The following is a 23,925-nucleotide window of genomic DNA, read 5'->3' as shown; positions in this document are numbered from 1 at the left end:
TAGTTCAGAGGGGATGGAGGGTGGGTAACCTGGACTGTAGCAGTGTGAACACTCGAACATCTACATTTATGGTAGGTACAAAACTGCACTATGTTCATCGTGTTACACTGCTGCAGTCATCACACTTGGGTTGAATCCCAAAGCTAAGGATGGGTGGTGGAACTAAGCAGGGTTTGAAGAGGCTAGTAGGCCCTGCAGAGCTGCAGTGGCAAAGACAGCTCTGGTTTTAGAGTATAGAGGTAAGTGATAGTGCTTGGTGAAGGTGTGCACTGAACTCCAAGTTGCAGCCTCCAAAATATCCTTGGTTGGTACCCCTCTGAGGAAGGCTGTTGATGTTGCTGTAGCCCTGGTGGAATGGGGCCTGATGTTACCAGGCACAGATTTCCCATGGTGTGTGTAGCAGAAACGGATACAATGTCCTATCCATTTTGAAATGGTCTGTTTTGAGATAGCTTTTCCTTGAGATCCTGCAGCATAGGATACAAAGAGCTGGTCAGATTTTCTGAAAGCCTTAGTTTTATCCAAGTAGTAATGTAATTGCCTGTGAATGTCCAAAGAGTGTAGGAGCCTTTCCCCTTTGTTCTGGGGGTTTGGATAAAAGGTGGGAAAATGAATGGTTTGGTTTAAGGCCACACTGTATACCACCTTTGGCATAAAGGAAGGGTTAGTTCATAAAGAGACTCTGTCTTGATGAAAAATGATGAAAGGCTCCACTGCCATTAGGGCCTGTAGTTCTGAGACTTCGTGCTGAAGTTATTGCTAGCAGCAGGGCAGTTTTCCATGATAGGGACTGTAGATCAGCTGTGAAAGCTGGTTCAAAGGGCGGAAGTGTAAGCTTTTCCAAAACATAGTTGAGATCCCAAGTTGGTGTTGGTGCTCTCCGGGGCGGTCTTATGTTCTTAGCCCCTCTGAGGAACTGTCTTAGTAATGGATGTGAAAATATAGGAGGATCCGTGTTGTACTGAGCTGAAATAGCTGAGGCGTGGATCTTAATAGATAAGAAGGAAAGTCCTTTGTGCAACATCTCAGTTAAATATTGAAGAATCTGAGGAATATTTGGGACAAGGGGATTTTGGCTTTTAGCCTGGTTTCAGGCGCAGAATCTTTTCCATTTGTCTGAATAGACTTTCCTGGTGCTGGGCCTCCTGGCCTCCAGAATGACGTCCATCACAGCTTTAGAGAGAAGTGTTGACTGGTTGTTTAGGCAATTTGCCATGCAGCCAGATTTAAAGTCTTGAGCTGGCTGTGTAGAATCGGATTGTTTTGCTGAGTGAGCAGGTGAGGAATTGTAGGTAAAATCCATGGTGGGCCTTGAGCCACGTTCCTTAGTATTGGATACCAGTGCTGGCGTGGCCAGTCTGGAGCAAGGAGTATCATTTGTGGCCTCTCTAATCTGGCTTTCAGCAGCACCTTTGCCAGAAGAGGCAGTGGAGGAAAGGCATACACTGTCAATGTTTTCCAAGTGAATGAGAGGGCGTCCACTTTCCAAGCTAGTGTGTGGTATGTCCTTGTGCAGAATTTCCGTAGTTGGTAGTTTTGGGGGGAAGCAAACAGATCTACGTCTGGGCTCCCCCATTTTTGAGTTATCATTGCGAATACTTGTGAATCTAGTTTCCACTCATGAGGATCAATGATGTTTCTGCTTAGATCGTCTGCCAGTGTGTTTTTTTCTTTCCTGGCAGGAATTGTGCTTGTAGTTGAACTTGGTAGGTCAGTGCTGTGTTCCACAAGGTCATTGCTTGTCTGCATAGGGGGTAGGAGTGTGTGCCCCCTTTCTTGTTTATGTACCACATCACTGTGGTGTTGTCCGTATTTATTAGGAATTGTCCTGGATGTAGGAGGTCCTTGAAAGTTGTTAGGGCATTTTGTACAGCTAGCATCTCTTTTTGATTGATATGTAGATGCCTTTGGTTTGCAGACCATTTGCCCTGAATACACTGTCCTGCCATGTGTGCTCCCCAGGCATAATCCGATGCATCTGTTATAGTTTGGCAGGCTGTGGGGTAAGGTAAAAGGCTGACCCTTGTTGAGGTGACATGCCTGAGCCCACCATAGAAACTCCTGTTGAAGGCAGGGAATGAGTGGAATTATTGTTTCCAAGCTGTGGCTGTGTTGAGTCCATACGCTTTTCAGATACCATTGTAATTTCCTCATATGCAGTTTTGCAAATGGTATTAGTAGTATGCAAGATGCCATGAATCCCAAGGCCTGCAGAATTTTTCTTGCAGGGAGTTGGGTCTTTGCTGCCATCATTTTGAAGTATTGAGTCAGTTGTCCTTGCTTGTCTGGCATGAGATAAGCCATCTGGGCCGTTGTACTTAAGCTGGCACCCAGGAATATTATGTCTTGTGAGGGCACTAGTTTTGACTTCTTTTCGTTTACTGTGTACCCTAGGCAACTTAGTAGGTTTTTGACAAACGCCAGATGCTTTAATAGAATGTCCTTGCTTTCTGCTTGAATAAGGCAGTCATCCAGGTATGGATATATTTGAATCCCTCTTTGTCTGCAGTATGCAATTACTGGTGCCAGGCATTTTGTGAAGACCCTGGGCGCAGTAGATAAGCCAAAGGGCAGTGCAGAGAATTGGTAATGGGTTGAACCTGCAATAAATCAGAGGTATCTTCTGCAATTTTGTCTGATAGGGACATGCAGGTATGCCTCCTTGAGGTCCAATGTTACTAGGCAAGCCTTCTTGCCCAGCTTGGGAAGAAGTTGCTGTAGTGTTAGCATCTTGAATTTGGGTACTTCCAGGTATGTGTTTAGAATTGAGAGGTCCAGAATGGGTCTCCAGGCTTTGTCCTTTCAGGGAACTAGAAACAGTCTTGAGTAAAATCCTTGTCCTTGCTCCTGTGTAGGAACCTGTTGAATGGCTCTCATGTCCATGAGGGATGAAATTTGCTTTTGAGCCTCTGCCCATTGATTTGGTGGCAGGTTTGGCATTCCTTTTATCCTTGGCAAAGTGTGAAAGTGGAATCTGTATCCTTGAGATACAATATTTAGGACCCATTTGTCTTTTGTGATGATGTGCCAATTGTCTGCAAAAAGTGCTAGTTTTCCCCCCAAGGGAGCTGCCAAGAGGGTTTTGCTTGGTAGTCTGAGGGGTAAGTCATTGTGTTTGTCTTCTGGTAGTTTGAGACCTGTCTTCTCCTCCTTTTTGGGTTGTGGCACCCCATTGTCGAGGCTGGTAAGAGCCTTGTGGCTGGCCTCTGCCCCTTGGGCATCTGTATCTGCCCCTCTGTGGTCTGGCAGAAGCTGGAAAGGACCAGTTTTTGGTTGGCCAATTTCTGCTGAAACGAGGGGGTTGAACCTGTAAAAAATCCTTGACCGTCTGCATAGATTTTGCCTTATCCTCCATTTTCTTTAAAACTTCTTCTGCTTTTACACCAAATAAAACATCCTGCTGTAAAGGTGCATCCAATAACTTTGCTTTAACATGATCAGGTAAAGTTTGTTCTTTTAACCAAGCATGCCTACGTATGACGGACCCTGTCACTGCTGCTCTACAAGAAGCTTCCAATGAATGAAATCCCCATTGCAAAGTATGTTTTCCCACTTGTTCAGCTGAATGCAACAAATCTTGCATTTCTTTGTAATCTGGCTGTTCTGTATGTGCAAGCATTTTGACATCAGATATTGTTGATATTTCAGCATGTGAAACTGACAATTTAAGGCCCTCATAGCTAGAGTAGCTGAGGTATACACTTTCTTTCCCCATCTGTCTAGTGAGCTAGAATCTCTTTCAGAGGGCACAGGATTTTTAGCAATAGAGGCCTTAACCCCTTTGGGACCCTGGGAAATGGTTTCTGGGTCAGCAACAGGGCTTTTATACAGGAATTTGTGTGAGTCAGGGACTCTGTAGTATCTGTCTGGTTTGGCTGGTGCAGGAGGTAGTGAATCTGAGTTAAGGCTAGATTCTGAATAAACATCATCCACAATGTCTAACACAGGTGGAATAGCAAGTGGTCTGTGCTGGGGTAGTAAAAGGAACTCTCGGAGCCTTTTCTTAGAATCAGAGTAATCCTGGCCTTCCCAGTGGAAGTGTTCCCTCATAGTATGTAAGGTTTCCCCAAAAGAGTAGTCTTCTGGGGGAGATGCAGAAGGGATAGACTCTTCAGCAACAGAATCTTCATAAGGGGGAAAGGAATATTCCTGTTCCTCAGAAGAGTCTGAGGAAATTGAAACCTGGTCAGAGGAAGCGTAGTCCTCCTCCTGCCTTGGCCTTTTATCAGGAGGGGGATGGGAACTCCTGATTAGGGTAATTAAGTCTTCAGCCATCTTAAGCATCTGTTTCTTAGGCATGGGGCCTTGTACTGGAGACTGCTGTACAGTCTTCTTTGTTTTTAAAGGAGTTTTCAGTTTTGCATAGGATTTAATAGTGAGTGTAGTCGGTCGGAAGACACCTTCTGCAACTGAAGGCGTTTCAACTGCACCGGAATCTCCTTCAGGCATGGAGTTGGAAGGGTCTAAAGGTAAAGGCTGTGGAGGCCTAACAATCTCCGCTTGTGAATCGGATGTCGCCTGGGGTTCTGAATCAGCAGTCGTCAGGGGCTGCGCAGGCGCCTCACTGAAAACCGGAGAACCGGCGACTGGCCTAGCAGAGGCCTCGGAGTCCAGTTTGGATCTCGGCTGCCTGTCCTCATCTTTGCGTTTTTTATGCATTCCGGTCGTCAGTTGCTCTGACGGCATGGTATAATTAAATTTCCTACCAAAACAATGTCGGGCGAAATCAAACCGACGTTTAATAGTTCGTTTATTAAACCTAGCACAAAACCGACAACCTGTGACGTCGTGGTCTGGGCCAAGGCAAGGAATACAATAAGAATGAAAGTCCTTATGAGGTATTTGCTTCCCACAAGAAATGCAATTGTTAACTTTGTCTGACATCGGACTGAGGCAAGAAAGGGTTCCCCAACGGGGTACTTAGCTTTATGAAGACTTCGGTCTGAAATTAGATTTGAAAATCTCAGGAGTCGGCTGACCGGCACTTGCGAACTGCTTCTGCTTCGGGTACTGCGCGGCAAGAAAGACTGAAGAAAATGGCGTTGGATGCATCTTATATACCCCTGACGTACTGACGTCAGGGAAGAAGCGACAGCAACTGACGCCAGACCAAGACTTTGGAACTCTGGCTGACTGCGGGACTGCCTGAAGGCAGGATAACCCAAGTGTGATGACTGCAGCAGTGTAACACGATGAACATCAGATGATAACACAAGCTTTAATAGCTCATAGGGATGGCCTTCCCAGTTTGGTCTTTCAGTGATCAGCAGAATGAGTAGATGAGATGAGACTAAGGAGCTTACAAATATAAATTTACAGTAAGGATGGGCAGCTCAAAAGCTACCATTTTTAAAGCACAGCAGGGACAGGGTGGGTGGGAAAAAAATCTCCAGCAGAGAGTCAAACAGTGACTACATGTGATGCAGGCGTCTTTGGAGTCTTATCACAAGACAAGGACAAAGCCACACACTGTATTTTAAGCATCATTCTAGGAAAAGTACAGTTTTGTACCTACCATAAATGTAGATGTTCAAGTGCTAATACAGCTGCAGTCATAACAGATGGGTTCTCCTGCCATCAGGTGGGTCCTCGGTCGGCCGAATTCCAAAGTCTAGGTCCGGCGTCGGTTGTCGTCGCTTCTTCCCTGACGTCAGTGCGACAGGGGTACAAAAGAACCAGCCAACGCCATTTTCTTCAGTTTTTCTTGCCCCAGATGTCAGGTGCCCCCAGAAGGAAGGCAATACATAAATTTATGTAATAATGCAGTGCAATATAATCAAAAAACAGTAGTTGCAAGCAAATACACCATAAATGAATACCCCAATCTAGTTGTATGAGGAGGTGTTAGCCAATAGGCCTGTCACAAGAGGGGAAGGAGGGAGGGAAACCTGTACTGCAGCTGTATTAGCACTCGAACATCTACATTTATGGTAGGTACAAAACTGTACTATGTTCATCGTGCATACAGCTGCAGTAATCACAAATGGGTAGTGTCCCAAAGCTATGCACAGGGTGGTAGGTACTAGGAGGAACTGGGTTGAGCCAGAATGCCCTGCAAAACAGCAGTGGCAAAGCCTGCTCTTGTTCTGGAATATAAAGGCAGGTGGTAGTGTTTTGTGAAGGTATGTACAGAACTCCAAGTGGCTGCCTCCAAAATATCTTTGGTAGGAACTCCTCTGAGGAAGGCTGTAGAGGTAGCTGTGGCCCTGGTGGAGTGTGATCTGATACCTGTAGGAAACAGATTTCCCATGATAGGAATAACAAAACCGTATGCAGTGGCGGGGACCGCGGGCCTCGCATGTCGGTCCTTTTCCTTGCATTTTTTGGACAAAACGGTAGTCGGAGTGTCCGACGACATTTTATAATCAAAAGCTTTACCAAAGTAGTGCTGGGCGAACTCCGCGGCGGCTTAATAGTGCGTTTATTGAAGGTAGCGCAAAAGCGACAGCCTGAGACGTCGTGGTCTGGGCCCAAACAAGGTATGCAGAGGGAATGGAAATCCTTATGCGGTATTTGCTTCCCACAAGAAATACAATTATTAACTTTTTCTGACATCGGTCTGAGGCAAGAAAAGTTTCCCCAACGGGGTACTTAGCTTTAATGAAGACTTCGGTTCCAAAATTTTCGTAATTCAGGAGCTGGCCGACCGGCACTTGCGAACTGCTTCTGCTTCGGGCACCGCGGCAAAAAAGACTGAAGAACATGGCGTCGGCTTTGTCTTATATACTCTGGCCTCACTGACGTCAGAAGAGAAAGCGACAACAACCGACGCCGGACCAAGACTTTGGAATTCGGCCGACCGAGGGACCGCCTGACGGCAGAAAACCCATCTGTGATTACTGCAGCTGTATGCACGATGAACATCTGTACTATGTTCATCGTGCATACAGCTGCAGTCATAACAGATGGGTAGAATCCCAAAGCTAAAAAAGGGGTGGTAGGCACTAGGTGGAACTAGGAGGAGCCAGGATGCCCTGCAAGACTGCAGTGGCAAAGCCTGCTCTAGTTTTGGAGTATAATGGTAGGTGGTAGTGCTTGGAGAAGGTATGCACAGAACTCCAAGTGGCTGCTTCCAAAATATCTTTGGTAGGAACTCCTCTGAGGAAAGCTGCAGAGGTAGCTGTGGCCCTTGTGGAGTGAGATTTGATGCCTGCAGGCACAGTTTTACCATGAAAAGAGTAACAAAAGCGTATGCAGTGGGCTATCCATTTTGAGATTGTCCGTTTGGAAATTGGCTTCCCTTGAGCTCCTATAGCATAGGACACAAAGAGTTGTTCTGATTTTCTGAAAGGCTTTGTTCTGTCCAAATAATAACGTAGCTGTCTGTGGATGTCCAAGGAATGTAGTAGTCTCTCCCCTTTGTTTTGAGGATTAGGGCAAAAAGTAGGTAAGTGAATAGCCTGATTCAAAGCTACCCTGGATACCACCTTTGGCATAAAGGACGGATTGGTTCATAAGGAAACTCTGTCCTGATGGAAAATGATGAAAGGCTGCACAGACATGAGGGCTTATAGTTCCAATACCCTGCAAGCTGAGGTGATAGCCAGAAGGAAGGCTGTTTTCCAGGACAAATATTGCAAATCTGTTGAGGCAGCTGGCTCAAAAGGAGGTAAGGTCAGCTTTTCTAAAATGAAATTGAGGTCCCAAGCAGGTATTGGTTGTTTCCTTGGGGGTTTTATATTCTTAGCCCCTCTGAGGAATTGCCTTAAGAGGGGATGAGAGAATAAAGGAGGATCAGTGTTGTATTCTGCAGAAATGGCTGAGGCATGGATTTTGATGGAGGAGAATGAAAGTCCACTGCTTAGCAGCTCAGCTAGGTACTGTAATATTTGAAGTAAATTCAGTATTCCAGGATTCTGGCCCTTTTTCTCATTCCAGGCACAAAATTGCTTCCATTTTGCGGAGTAAGCTTTTCTAGTAGAAGGCCTTCTGGCCTCCAAAATTACATCCTGCACCTCCTTGGAGAGTAGGGTCTGTTGTGAAGTTAAGGAATCTTCCATGCGGCCAGATTGAGTGTTTTCACCTGACTGTGAAGAGTTTTGAAGCTGTGCTGAGTCAGAAAAAGAGGCATTAGAGGTAGGGTCCATGGTGGGGAATGCGTCAGGCTCCTCAGGAGTGGGTACCAGTGCTGTCTTGGCCAGTCTGGAGCAATGAGAATCATCTTTGGTCTGTCTGCTTTGGTCTTTAATAGAACTTTGGGCAGCAGAGGAAGAGTTGGAAAGGCATAAACTGTCATTGTTGTCCAACTGAAAGAGAGAGCATCCACTCTCCATGCCTGTGGATGAAAAGTCCTTGAGCAGAATTTTGTCAATTGGTGATTTTTGTGGGAGGCAAAGAGATCTATGTCTGGCCTTCCCCATGCTTGAATTATTTCTGTAAAAACTTGAGGGTGCAACTTCCATTCGTGTGGGTCTGTCATATTTCTGCTTAGGTTGTCTGCCAGCATGTTTTCCTTGCCTGGCAAGTACTGTGCTTGAAGCTCGATTTGTAATTCCAGAGCCATGTTCCAAAGTGACATGCCCAGCCTGCATAGGGGGTATGAATGGGTTCCTCCCTGTTTATGTACCACATTACTGTGGTGTTGTCTGTCCTTATCAGTAGTTGGCTTGGATGCAGAAGGTCTTTGAAAGCCATAATAGCATGTATTACTGCTAGCATTTCCTTTTGATTGATGTGTAGGTGCTTTTCTTTTTGGGACCATTTACCCTGAATGCACCGATCTGTCATGTGCGCCCCCCAGGCATAGTCCGAGGCGTCTGTTGTGATGACTTGATTTGCTTGAGGCTTGCAGAATGGGAGACCTGTGTTTCTTTGGCATGCTTGAGCCCACCACAGAAATTCCTTTTGAAGACATGGAATCAGTGGTATTATTGTTTCCAAACTGTGGCTGTGTTGAGACCATAGGTTTTTCAGGTACCATTGAAGTTTCCTCATATGCAGCTTTGCACATGGGATTAGAAGGATGCAAGATGCCATGAATCCCAGAGCCTGCAGGATTTTCCTTGCAGTCAGCCTGGTGAAATTTGCTAGTTTTCTGAAGTATTGAGTCAGTTGCCCCCGTTTCTCTGGCGTGAGGTAAGCCATCTGGGTGTTTGTGTCCAAGTTGGCACCCAGGAAAATTATTTTTTGTGAGGGTATTAGCCTTGATTTCTTTTTGTTGACTGTGTACCCCAGAGCATTCAACAACATTATTACAAAAGCCAGATGTTTCAGATGTATGTGCTTGCTGTCCGCTTGGATCAGGCAGTCGTCCAAATATGGGTATATTTGTATCCCTTGAAGTCTGCAGTAGGCAATTACTGATGCCAGGCATTTCGTGAATACTCTGGGCGCAGTAGATAAGCCAAAGGGCAATGCAGAGAATTGATAATGGGTTGAACCTGCAAGAAATCTGAGGTATCTTCTGCAATTTTGTCTGATTGGGACATGCAGGTATGCCTCCTTGAGGTCCAATGTTACCAGCCAAGACTCCTTGCCCAGCATGGGAAGAAGTTGCTGTAATGTGGGCATCTTGAATTTTGGCACAAGTAAGAATGTGTTTAGGATGGATAGTTCCAAAATAGGTCTCCAATCTTTTCCCTTCCTTGGTACCAGGAATAGTCTGGAATAAAAACCTTGACCTTGTTCTTGAGTAGGTACCTCTTGAATAGCTTTCATGTCCATGAGATCTGAAATTTGTCTTTGTGCCTCTGCCCTTTGATTGTGTGGCAGGTTTGGCATGCCTCTCTTTTGTGGAAGGGTGTGAAAATGGAATCTGTAGCCTCTGTTTATAATGTCCAGGATCCATTTGTCTTTTGTGACAATATGCCAATTTTTCGAAAATAATGCCAGTTTTCCGCCTAAGGGTGCTGCCATTTGAGCCTTGCTTGGCATGCAAAGGGGAAAGTCATTGGGTTTGCTTTCTGAATGGCTGTGAACTATCCTCACCACCTCTTTGTGTAGGAGCTTGCCACTGTCTGCCTCTAAACGATCCTTGAGCTTGGCCCCTGCCCCTCGGGCGCCTGTATCTACCTCTTTGGGGTCTGTCCGTGGCTGGAAAGGACCAATTTTTGGAAGGCCAATTTCTACTGAAACGCGGAGGTTGTACCTAAAGAAAATCTTTCACTGTTTGCATTGATTTAGCCTTTTCCTCCATTTTCTTTAATACTTCCTCAGCTTTAACACCAAATAATACATCTTTTTGTAGAGGGGCATCTAGTAATTTAGCTTTGACATGATCTGGTAAGGTTTGCTCCTTGAGCCAGGCATGTCTACGTATGACTGATCCTGTAACAGCAGCTCTACATGAGGCCTCTAGAGCATCAAAACCACATTGCAAGGTATGTTTACCCACTTGTTCTGCACTATGCATCAAATCCTGCAACTCCTTCAAGTCTGGTTGTTCAGGTTGTGACATTTTGATTCTCAACTGTGATAACAGAAACTGTTGGTACTTTAACATATGGAACTGGCAGTTTAATGCCCTCATGGTTAAGGTGGCCGAGGTGTATACCTTTTTTCCCCACCTTTCTAAAGCTCTGGAATCTCTCTCCGAAGGTAATGGATTTTTAGCACTGGAGGCCTTAATTCCCTTGGGGCCCTGTGAGATAGTTTCTGGGTCAGCCGCATGGCTTTTGTATAAGAATTGGTGTGAGTCAGGAACCCGGTAGTACCTGTCAGGCTTGACTGGGGCTGGAGGTAAAGAGTCTGGGTTAAGGCAGGCCTCCGAATACACATCCTCTAGTATGTCTAAGACAGGAGGTATAGCCAGAGGCCTGTGCTGAGGGAGCAAGAGAAAATCCCTAAGCCTTTTCTTGGAGTCTGAGTACTCTTCGCCTTCCCAGTGGAAGTGTTCCCTCAAGGTATGCAAGGTTTCCCCAAAAGAGTAATCCTCAGGGGGGGAGAGACAGAGGGAATGGACTCCTCTGCATCAGAATCTTCAAAAGGGGAGTAAGAATGTTCCTGTTCATCAGAGTGCTCTGTAATAATGGAGGCCTGGTCCGAGGAGGGGGATTCTTCCTCCACTCTGGGCCTTTTGTCCGGGGGGGGGGGTTGTGAACCCCTGATATGAGTAATGAAATCCTCAGCCATTTTAAGCATCTGTTTTTTAGGCATGGGGCCTGGAGAAGGGCCCTGAGTAGCTTGTCTCTTAGAATGCAAGGCTGCTTTAGACTTAGTGAAAGCCTTGATGGAAAAAGAAGAGGAAGGCCTGAAGACACCTTGAGAGGAGGCAGACCTGTCTACAGTCTGAGTTTCATCGCCTAGAGTGGCTTCGGTATCTGTAGTCGGGGTGTGGGCCAAGGAGCCTGTGACCTCGGGCACAGGAGACACCGCCAATGAAGTGTCGTCGGTAGGCAGAGGCTGCGTAGGCGCCTCGCTGAGAACCGGACCACCTGTAGTCGGCTTTGGCGTGGTGTCGGTAGAGGCCGCGGACCTCGTGTGTCGGTCCTTATCTTTGCGTCTTTTGGTCAAAACTGGAGGAGTATCCGACGACATAATGTAGTTAAATTTTTTGCCAAAATAGTGCTGGGCGAACTCCGCCCAACGCTTAATGGTGCGTTTGTTGAATGTAGCACAAAAATGACAGACCGAGACGTCGTGGTCTGGGCCTAAGCAAGGAATGCAGAGGGAATGAAAATCCTTATGCGGTATTTGCTTCCCACATGAAATGCAATTATTAACTTTGTCTGACATCGGTCTGAGGCAAGAAAAGTTTCCCCAACAGGGTACTTAGCTTTCAAGAAGACTTCGGTTGCAAAATTTTCGTAATTTCAGGAGCTGGCTGACCGGCACTTGCAAACTGCTTCGGCTTCGGGCACCGTGCGGCAAGAAAGACTGAAGAAAATGGCGTTGGCTGGTTCTTTTGTACCCCTGTTGCACTGACGTCAGGGAAGAAGCGACGACAACCGACGCCAGACCTAGACTTTGGAATTCGGCCGACCGAGGACCCGCCTGACGGCAGGAGAACCCATCTGTTATGACTGCAGCTGTATGCACGATGAACATCAAAATAACTAATAAAAAAGTGAAATCTGAAGCCCAAGTTCTAAAGCCTACAAAAACCTACAGTAAACTGTCTACCTCTCCCTTAGAACAGACCCCTATTTAAATCCAGGGTGACCGCCCCTATCCTTATGAAAAGTATGGATAGGCTGAGAACATGCAACTTCGACACTCTCCTAGCCCAAGTATGAACAGTAACACTGTTTTCCACAAGAGGAACATTAAGTCTACCTTATGAGCTGGTTCAAATGGAATGCCCTGGCCAAATGTTTTTCCTGAAAAGAGGTTACCAGCCTACTGGGACTAAAATGGTCAACAAAGGATAAACAGACAAACGTATAAGCTTTTTTTTCTACTGCAAAGTTAAGATTCCAAACAGCAGTCACCTGCTTCCTAAATGGATGAATGGGTAATACCACTTTACATGAGATAAAAAAAGAAAGGGCATATAAAAGCAGGAATGGCTGAAATATAAATAGTCAGATTTTGGCACTTAATGCCTATATTGTGGAACCACAGGAGCTTCTGCCTTTAAAAGGTCTTGCTATTCATGATACCAGCTAGAAAAAAATCTCTTTTGAATAAGTAAGATTTTCTAATAGGTTTCGCAGCCTCCTTTAATATCTGCAGCATGTCCTCAGAAAATAGGTGCCTAAGAAAAATTAAAATTCTATCATTCAGGCTGTCAGATTCCTAAGTTGGGGTTAATTAGAGACCTCCTGCCCTGTGCAAGTAAAACCATCTTGTTGGGAAGGCTGGGGTAATTGCCCTCTGACATTTTTATGAGAAGGGAGAACCACTGTTGTCTGCACTAAATGGAGGTACCTCTGGAGAATCCTTTTGGACCTTTAGAAAAATTCTGGTTATAGGAGGAAGGGGGAGGGAAGATAAAGAACATTCCCATTCATGGGAAAGAAAAGGTATCCATCTTCCTGGTCTTTCTGTAAGGAGTTCTGGAGCAAAAATGTAACTGTCTATTGTGAATGGAGGTAATAAACAGATCAACTTGGGAGCTCCCACAGCTGGATAACATCTTGGAAAATCCCAGTATGAAGCATTCACTTGTGGAGCTCTGTCTTAGTTCTGCTAAGAGATTGTCCAAAATATGCTTTCTCCCCAAAAGCTAAATATTAAGATTTCCTGTTCCTTACATACACATTAGAAAGAGCAGTGAAAACCTTCCTTGGACATTAACAAAAGCGACTTCAAACTTATCAGAAACAAAATCAAAAACTACAGACTGCCTCACAAAGGCCTCAGCTGAAAAATATTACTAAGATCTCATTTCCAGTTGGGAGGTTGGCATAATGATTAATGTGCAGGGTCATATTCTCACATAGAGTAATTGGCTAGGCTTAAAATGGCCCACAAGGGCAGTTAGCCTAGTACTAACCTATGAAGCAGTTCATTACTGGATCCAAAAAAACGCTCCAATTACTAAAAGTGTACGAGGCTGAAGCACACAAACTAAAACCTAGAGAGGCTAAGCACCATGGTGTATGACGTGATCATGGTGGGTTCTTTGCAAACTGGTATAATTTAATATGCCAATGGGTCCTACTGCCTGTGGCCTTGGTCTTGATTGTTATTCAGTAGAACAAACCTCTTCTTAAAAGACAATACATTCTGCAATATTTCTGCTAGCATCTTAGCTTTTAGAACATGACAGCTCTGCCTGCAAAATGTTTTTTTCCTCACACGTTCCAAAGGATTACCAAAAATTAAAATAAAGAGGAGCTATAAGTACTGACAATGATAGGATTAGAAAAATTAATTAATACAGAATGCTGTCACACGGTTATTCTATTTTTCTTGTACGTATTCAAGATGTATGCCAATTACTACTCAAATCTGAAATTATTGGGCAAGCATACAAGGAATTGAACTTGTACTCAAGTTCTGTTCCCGAGCATACAAGGCAGTGATCTAGTACTCAGGGCCTGTTACTAAGCACACAGGCAATGAATTAGTCCTAGGGGCCTTTTTTGAAGCATAACAAGGGGCTGAGATAGTACTTTGAGCTTGTCTCAAGCATGCAGGGAAGTGAGTTAGTACTCGTGGGACTGTTCCAAACTGTTTAATAATAAAGTTCAGCTTACAGAAAGGAACTAGGGAGCTTGAAAAAAGCAAGCATGAATTCCTGCATTACACTTCTAAAAATGGATAAGAGGGTATACAGCAAAAAGTGGACTTCTTATTCTAGAGGGGATGGTGTGGCTCTGATGTTTAACCACCATCTCAACATCCAGATCCTAAGCACATCTGCCCCCCACATTGGAAATGAAGAAATCCTATACGCCAACCTCAAACTAAACCCAAATAAAACAAATCAACATCATAAGATGCTACGTCCCAACTAGCCAAAACATCCCACCCCTGGAAAACCTCCTGAACTGGGTTAAGCATTCCCTACCCCAGGAAACCATAATGCTAGGTGATTTTAATATCAACTGCCTATCTTGTTGCAACAATCATCCAGCCCAGCACCTAAACCTTCATGGTTTCTCTCAACTAATACAGTCACCTACCTGGATAAATAAAAACTCTAACAAACATACTACAATCGACTGGATATTAGTCAATAAAGACCCTAACTAACACTTAGCTGGCTGTTTACCAGACAGCCTCAGTGACCACACTCCAGCATTCCTTCTGAGACACCACTTAAATTGTGCTAAACTCATTATCTATAGGCAAATCCGAAATAGGGTAAACTTTAACCCTCTCTCCTTTATCTCATCCCTTCAAAAATGTGATTGGACACCACTAACGTACCTCAATCTGGATGAAGCCATCCACTTCTTCAATAGCACCTTCCTAAGTACACATGCCCCCATAAGAAATGCCAGAATCAAAACACAGTACTCCCCTTGCCTACAAAAAAGCACCAGGGCACTAATGAAAATTAGAGATAAGGCCTAGGAGCACTGGCGCTCAACAAAAACCCTCTCCTCTAGACATTCATTCATAGAGTTGCTCAACAAGGCAAATAAAATAAGATAAAACCCAATATTATCAGTCTGCCCTAAACACCTCCCATCAAAATCCTAAGCAGTTCTGGTCCACAATAAACTCCATTCTCCACCCAAGTAAAGTAGGCACCCCCCCACCTACCATTCCCCCTTCCTCCAGCAATATTGCTGACACATTCAATAAACACTTTACTGAAACCATTCTGTCATTGACTAAATAACACAACCCTCTACCCACCCTCCCGACATCAAAACCAAATACTCTGCTCACAGTCTTCTTTTTTATCAGTGCCTACCTCCTATATACAAAAAAACTTCTATTGAAACTTAAGCCTACAAAACTTGCAGCTAACAATCTCCCCTCTGAATACCTAAAAATAGCAGCAGAAGCCCAAGCTTATCAAGTCTCTATTTTAATTAATCGGTCCTTATCAGAAAGCTATGTCCCAAACTGTGGAAAATATCCCACATCATTCCCCTCCATAAAGGTGGCTCCTCCACTGAACTTTCCAATTACCGCCTCATAGCCATCCTTTCTCCACTTTCGAAGATACTTGAGAAATACATCCATTCACAGGTCTTCACACCACAGCGATACTACTGCCTTGCTCTCTTTCACTAATGCTATCCTTCATCATAAAAATAATGGCCTGTTCTCCTCTGCTATATTTCTGGATCTATCCAAGGCTTTTGACATGGTTTCACACAAACTACTAATCTCTGTTCTCATTAACCTATCCTTTTCCCAATCAGCTACTGATTGGTTTCACAGCTATCTAACTGTCCGCCAACAATCAGTTGTCTGGCATAATGACCCATCTCCTCGACTTCCTGCAACATTCTGTGTTCTCCAAAGCTCCATCCCTTTTCATCTGTAGAAAACTGGCTATCTAATGCCCAGTTATTACTCAACCCAAGCAAGACTAAACTTCTTATCTTCCAACCCACTATATCTAACCCAATTATCCCCCACTTTAAAATTCTAGCCAAAGACAATACCCGTCATCTCCCCAACAGAACATACCAAACTACTTGGGTTTCGAGATAGACAACAACTTCAGATTTGACACTCACATTTCTCTTACCATAAAAAAGGTTCACAAAAAAACTAGGTGCATTGTGCATTGTACAAAAACAAACAATTCCTCACAAAGACAGCCAGAACTTCTGCTGTCAATTCCCACCTAATCTTCACTTCACTCTACGCCTCTTCTATACTTACCTACCTTAGACAAACAGACCTAAACAAGCTCAAGGCTTGCTACAATAAAATTGCTACATTTGTCACTGGTGCATCTTATCGCTGCCACCAGTGTATCTCAGAGAAAGTGACTGGCTTGAACTCCCTCAACCTTTTCACCTGAAACAACTCTCCCTTACCCACAAGTTAGTAAACCATCCTCTTAAAGTCCCATCCCATCAAAACCTTCTCCAGCCCTACTGCTCCACTAGACCTCTACGCTCCAGCAGCAAAAATCTACTTCTAGTGACCAAACCCAAGAACTCAGCGGGTGAAGAAGCACTATTCTCCTCTGTCATATCCAGGTTATGGAACAATCTACCCCCTCTATAACCACACTATCTTCTTGCAATCACTTCAAGACTGCACTAACAACTCATTTAAAGAGTCTCTGATTATGCCCATGTACCAACCCAGACTAGTAACCCTCCTTTTACCTCCCCTTCCTCTCCCCTCCGCTAACCACCATGCCTCACACCGTCTGATCATTGCATTCCTTCCTCTGCAGCCTCTGGCTCACCCTTTATCCTCCATGCCCTCCTCACTCAATCTCTCAGAGCTGTTGTGACATGCTTAACTACCTCACTTCATCTCACCTCCAAATACATATCCAACTGACTTGCACCTAGCTTCCTCTCACTACCACATACACTACTCACGCAGTCTCCTCTCTCACTCCTCCATCTTCTCCTTCCATCCCATTAGTCCTACTAGCTTGTTCCACCTTCATGTGGAGTTTCTGATTTATACCTGCTTGAGTTTAGTGCAATATCTGTATACAAGATTTAGGTATATGAGTTTAGAACAGTATCTGTTTGAGCTTAGTACTACCTGTATATACATCCTACCTTTATTCCTAGTCTTTAGCTAGATATTGGTATATCTGTTCATTAGTATGTTTCATATTGTATGTATAGCTAAAGTTTGCTGCAGTATGCATTATTTGCTATTGTATTTATATTCAATTGTTCTTCATGTACTCTGTTGCTCATTTATTGTTCTGTGGAGCTTTTCTCCCCGGGCCTCCATTAAAAAAGGACCCGTGTCCAGTTGGAATTTCCCGGTAAACAAATGTAAATAAATCACAAATTGATGCCTTTTTTATGCACACCTTCTCTGATAAAAACCTTTAAACTTCATAAAAGGAAGCAAAGACAGGATATTCCAGTTTACTGGTGATATTAGATTTATGATGTAGTTTATGATGTAGTTTACAGAAAGTAATTTCATTGAAAGGTCCAAAAAAATATCAAGCAGATTAAATTCAAGTGGCAAAGTGGCTAGACTACTGACTCAGTGTTTGGTTCTCTAGTTCCATATTCCCAGCGGGAATGCCTTTTATTCTCACTTCACCATGTTACAACTGTACCAGTGTGGTTATTTGTGACCTTATGCATGTAGAAAGGTTCAACAAAAGCAGTTTCAGCGAATGCAGCTTTGGTTAAAAAGAAAAACAATGAATAACTATACTGAACAGACCCATAACTATAGCATATTTGTTGGTCCCCTGTGAAATTCAAACTGCCAACCTACAGTTACTATTTTTGTCACATTTCTGTTGATGTAGTGGGTGATCTATGTTTCAGCCTACAACTGATTCAAGCATTAACCTACTATTAACATAAGGAAAGATTCCAGGGTAGAACAAACAGAAAAGAACAATGAATATCTGTACCTTGGTCTACACATAAAACTCACTGTTATACCATGACTTTGTAGCAAACTTTTTAAGATGCAGGAAGATGGCACAATCACCTTTCACTGTACTAAACAGTAAGCACATCCTGTCACATTATTTTCAGCACCCCTCCCCCTCCATGAACATTCTGTGACCCAATACAAAAAATCAGTTACATTACCTGCTCAAAAGGGCATGGCTTGTTATTTCAGAAAACTTACACTCCTTAAACCTCTCATGCGTAAATGCAATAAATGAATGAAAACTCTTTGGCAAAATGTTATTTCGCTTACTATAATTTGTTTTTATAGCCCAACAATGCAGTCTAGTAAGTTGTTTTTTTGACAACTTTCAAGCAAGGTGTGTTTGGATCAACAGAACCACTAGGAATAGGAAACATTTTTCCATTAGTAATGTCTAATACATCAAATCACAACTGAGAGCCTACCAAAAAACACATTTCAAAGAGCAACAAATGATACAAGCAAGCATGCTTTACACACAGCTTTTAGTTTACTGAAACCTAAAGAATTGCATAAATTTTAATAGAAATGAAAGCAAACAAAGACATCAGTAGTATAAATGGCCCAGAACTACAAGCATTACGGGAGAATCCAGGATGTGACAGTTTCAATAGACTATCATGTCTTCAAGTTATGCCCATTAGGACATGCAAACAGCAGCTTTCCAATAACCACTGTGGGCAATCTTAGTGAAGCAAGACATTTCAGTTTATTTGTTATACTTTTGAGGTTTTGCACAGTGATATCTACTGAAAACCAATTTTAAGAGCAACCAATATCATGTTGTTGGTTATCAGTGTACATATAAAGCGTTTACAAGGGTGAAATGTATTTGCATGCAAATGCTGTAAGACAAAAAAAAATTGTTATAAGAAAAGGCACACGTGCCATCTGTAATCAGAAATGTCAAACCTAATACAACACTGAAGTACTGATGGGGTGTTTGCCAAAGATAGAAATATATGAAGGTGTTATATTTCACCAATGTGTCTACTTAAAACTTTGATAACCAACCACTCTACATATAGTTAATACAATGTAACCTGCAAGATGTACTTGAAGGCATCCGTGATAGTAACAAGCAGTTCAAAAAAATAAGTGGATTCAGGAGCAGAGAGAGAGAAATCCCTAACTTCAACCCAAATGACCCAAGTTCGAGCAGCAGCTCAAATGCTGAAACATGGGGGGCTCTGGTGGTTTCCTAGGTTTGCACAACACCTAAGCCAAAGGCCATTACTGGGAGGTCATGGACTTGGTACTCCTAAGTCAGTAACGGTAGCCCTTGGGACATATGAGGGAGCAAGCACCAGTCCAAGGAGTATGCAAGAGGATCCCATAGTGATGTAACTTCGCCTGTCCACCACCTAGGTTAGGATTACAGACACAACATAAATGCCTTCTACTACAGCTTATGCTCTTAAATAAAAACAGACTGGTAACAGGAGGAAATTTCATGTAGTCCCCAGGAATGGAGACAACTGGGGTCCATTCTAAAACATGGATGACCCTAGTCTGGGATAGGTGAAGCCACACACTCATCAGGATGTAGGGAAAAAGGTATGATCTCCCACCAGGAAATGGCAGTCTATGTGCAGATGGGTCACACAGGCTCAACTTTGACTGGATGACAGCTCCCTGTGGTCATCTCTTGGTGTGGACTGGGGCCAGAACACATCAAAAATGAATGGGTTCAAGATCAATGGGAAAAGGGCTTGATGATAAAACAGGGAATGAGTGGAAAAGCATACAGGAAAACATAAGAATAAGTGGATTTAATTACACAGTGCTCATTCACATTTAGCTTTGAGACTACAAGAAGATGCTTTAAAAAATGACTTTGCAATATGTACCAGCCTCTAAAACATCTTACCTTCTTAGGCTCCTTAATCTTTGGTGCTTTTTTCTTTTTTGGCTTCTTTTCATCTTGTTCTTGATCTGATGTGATAGCAGGATTATCAATTCCACTTTTCCAAGTATCCACTGGAGAAAGTAATGGATCTTCTTCACTTCCATGATGCCTTCCTTTCTTTTTAGTTTTAGATGCTGGAAAAGGCTCATCATCACTTGCATCTGAATGTGCTCTTCTATAATAAGACTTGGCTCTGCTGAAAAGTGTCTGTGATTTATACTTGTATTTTGATGGTCTCTTTTCATTGTACATCTTTGTTGGAAACCCATTTTCTTCCTCCACTTGCAAGTTATTTGTAAGGTAAGAATTCCGTATTCTAATAATACGGTTCTGACTATCATCAGGAATAGCATAAATATCATCACCAAAGCCTCTGTGTTTGAAAACTGTATCCACAGGATCAGCATAATTATCGGTTGGCTCCATATCCTCATGTGCTATAGGAACTCTAGAAGGCTTCTTTGGATTTTTACCAATTCCAGCCTCAATTGTTTTTAAAAGATTTGGATCCAGTTTCTTGACATTTTGTTTCGGCACTGCTGGTTTGGGCTTTATAGGTGGAGGCACTTTATGGTTTCTCTCAAAGTCATGTGTTAAATTAACTGGAGTACTATGTACAGGATATTCATTTCCTTCTAGATCTAAACGATATTTTGAACGGTCGCTGGGTGTTGGAAGCAGCTGCACATCATCTCCAATTGGACTATAAGGTGGTGGAGCTTCAGTATCATCCTCTGAATCAACATAGTAGTTATAGACAGGAGAACACTCTCGGGGAGATTGCAAGAACACATCTTCACTTGCATTTGATTCTCTAGTGCTATCACACAAGTATGAGTTCTCAATTACACTTTTTTTCTCCAAAACTTCACTAAAGAATGGGGTGAATACCTCAGTTTGACGGTGGTACTGAGAAAGAGAATATAAAGCTGTATATTTTGCACTAATTTCTGTTGCAATATGTTCTCCTTCAGTCATTAATTCTTTGATAGTATCTTTCTCAAAAAAGTCAGCTTGACTATCTGTGACAGCTACTAGCTGCACTGGGATACTATCCTGCACTTCTGCTAGGAATGCACGAAGCATTGCCAAAGAAGCTTTTCGTCTTGCAGAGTAAACTAGAATGTATCCATGAACCAACTCATCCTTCCTTACTCCAATAGAAGAATGATATGAGAGTACAGTAATCTGTATACGACGTCGTTTCTCTCCTATGATTTTGTCAAGCATTAATGAGTTATTCTGGCCTGGTTGAGCAGCACTGCAGAGGTGTGATTCAAGGAAAGGTGAAAGAATGAGGTCCACACTGAATGGATCTCCACACATGGCACACATAACAATTCTCAAGTCAGCTTCTGATAGATCCTTTATAGCAGGAAGTGGGCTTGCATCCAAATTGTGTTTCAGTGACTCCAGAACTCCTCGCAATGCTTGCTTGATCTGGTTCTCATTAAATTTGCGTGGATAAGTGCCAGAAGGAACATCTACAAAGTGACACTGTAATCTGTTAGCAAGCTGCTGCCCTTGAAGCCCCAAAATAGGCAAGTTCTTGAAGACACTCTCTCTCTGATTTGCCAGTATTAAAATAAAAGGAAGATTAGCCTTGAATCTATCTCTTCTCATTTGGGCAGCTTCTGTTCTTATTTTAGTAATACAGTTCTCGATAAAACCAAGAGAATCAATTGAATTAAAGACGCACAAGCATCCATGAGCTTTAAAAGGTACAGTCCATATCTGACTCATAAAAAATGGTGAATTTACATCTATCTGTTTAAGATCTAGCTCATAAATTTTCCCATCTAATGCATATTCATCATCTGTGGATTGTGCTCGAATTTCATTTACTAATTCATGTGCAAGCCCTTCCTTGCCTAAAATAAAAAGATTTATTTTATCTATATTAGCAGTGTCCTGATAAAGGTTATGGCGACCATGATCCAACTGCAGAAGGCTATTAGCAAGAACTTGCTCTACTTTAAAATCTACACAACTATGACCGCTAAGACAGGTTTCTTTAGTGGGATGATAAACAAAACCTATATGTTTAAGCAGCAGAGATTCTCTATCAGGAGCAAGCTTTTGCAATGCTCTGTACCTCGGTTCTTCACCAAGAACAGCATGGATTTCAGTCATTTTGTCTGAGCTGGGTGTTGCATTAAGATCCAAATCATAAAACAATTCAGCATGCTCAAAAAGCATCTCTTGAAACTCCTCTCTGGCTTTGTCAACAATTTCACGCTGATGCCTACTATAAACTTCCCTACGGTCAAAATCTGTGATAAATTTACAAGCTTCATCATCCATTGCTGAACACACAACTTCTTCCCAAGGCTGGCCAGGTGAGATAAAGTGTAACTTTTCAAGAGTCTTCTTAAACTTTTCCTTCATTTCCACTCTCCTCTTTTCCGATATCAAATGTTGTACATGATTATGATACACTTTCTCACATTCAGATGTCTGAAGAAGATCAAATGGGATTCGTCTGTCATTCATTTTGTCTATGTGATCAGATTCATCCCAAGGAGTCTTTTCTAGCACTACAAACCAAAACAGGAAGTCATCTTTCTTTTCCAGTAATTTCTGTGCCTCTAACCAGTTCATATGCTCAACTTCTTCCAGATTTGGAAAAAGTGTATTGAGTACTTTTGGTAGCGCACTAATATATTCCTCTCTACGCTTTTTAATATGAGCTTGTTTAAGTTGCTCTATATGTTTAGAAAATGTATTCTGGGCTTTTTTTGTGCCTTCCAAATGTATGTACTCCTCATAATCAGGGTGATTCTTCAGTTTATTACTAACTGTTTTCCAAGTTGCATGATAATCTTTTACAGTCTGCACAATAAGTTTTTCAAACTTGTCTGTTGCTGTAGCAACAAGTTGCCTGTTAGTTTTATAGGCATCCAAATAAGGTATTATTTTGGGCTTACCTCGTGTTTTATCCAACATTTGAACCAAAGCAGCAAAACAAAGTTCAACATTGACGCTACATCGTGCTGATGTTTCCACAACAATGAGGTTTTTTTTGTTTGATGCAAATGCCTGAACTTCTCGCAAATAATGATCAACACATTCATCACACTTAGTTGCAGCAACAACAACAGGTTTTTTTGTTTTTCCCAGATGAGTAAAGAGGTTGTTCACAAACTTGAGCTGGTCATCAAATTTCCTATTGCATCCCTGACTTACATCAATACAAAGTACAAAACCATCTATATTTAACTTCCCATCTGGCATCTGTTTCTGTTCAAAGTCTTGTTCCAGTCCTAACTGATCAGTGCAGATGTACATCAACTTTTCAGCACTCTGTAGTTTTGTTGCAGCTGCTCGTTTTATATAAGGCTGTAAGTTCGTACTTCGATGGGCTGAGAAAGTCTGATCATCAATGAACTCAGTCTGTTCAATTACCTGAATTCTACAGTCTATTCCTTCCTCTCCACTGTACTGCACTTCCCCCCAGTACAGAAAGTGATCATTGTTGACAACACGTCCTCCAAAATCAATTGTGCTAAGCACCGATGTATGCTCTTGGTAATACTCATCTGCCTTTGGACGAACATATCTATTGCACAAACAGGATTTTCCAACTCCGCAATTGCCTTTATCTTTTTCTGTCCCAGATAATCCAACCACACTAAGAACGTAGGTTGGAGGACGGGGTTCTTTGTTTTTAGCCATCATACCTTTCCTTTCATCTTTTTACATTTGCAAATGCAACAGAATGTATGTCATTCTTCCAAAGCCTGAGCTCATGGTACAGCTTTATGCTTTACATTGCCAATTCTTGTTCACACACCTCTTCCCCATGTTTCATCCAGACTTCAACCAACTACATAAATGATGCAATTTCATTTTCCTAGGGAGAGAAAACAAACATTTAAATCGCTGTTGTCTAGACAAACAATTAAAATATCTACACTCTTTTCCAAGCTTACAGACTCTGAAGAGCAGTGAAAGATATTTAAAGAACTTCTGTATATTTCTCACCTGGTAATCATATCAGTGATCATAGAACAAGCAAATGCAACACTGCTTTTTACACAATACACTGTTCTACATGCTTCATTAAACTGCATTGTGTAAGGTGTCATGCATCAGGAAAGCCCACTCTTTTATTAGATTTA

At 42.7% G+C, this 23,925-nt stretch overlaps 1 protein-coding gene across 1 annotated transcript in view; it reads right to left on the bottom strand.

The window, feature by feature from the left end:
- Positions 1–23,925, bottom strand: part of ARHGAP5 (Rho GTPase activating protein 5) — a 1,324,990-nt gene that overhangs the window by 984,137 nt on the left and 316,928 nt on the right. Inside the window, 1 exon segment of the mRNA XM_044073882.1 lies at positions 19,766–23,657. Coding sequence (XP_043929817.1) covers positions 19,766–23,482 — 3,717 coding nt within the window. The 5' untranslated portion in view covers positions 23,483–23,657.

The sequence above is a fragment of the Protopterus annectens genome, chromosome 6.part0, assembly GCF_019279795.1.
Source record: "Protopterus annectens isolate FY-2018-M chromosome 6.part0, PAN1.0, whole genome shotgun sequence".
NCBI classification, from domain to species: domain Eukaryota; kingdom Metazoa; phylum Chordata; order Ceratodontiformes; family Protopteridae; genus Protopterus; species Protopterus annectens.
The sequence above is the reverse complement of the archived record's forward strand: the minus strand, read 5'-3'. Positions and strand labels throughout refer to the sequence as shown.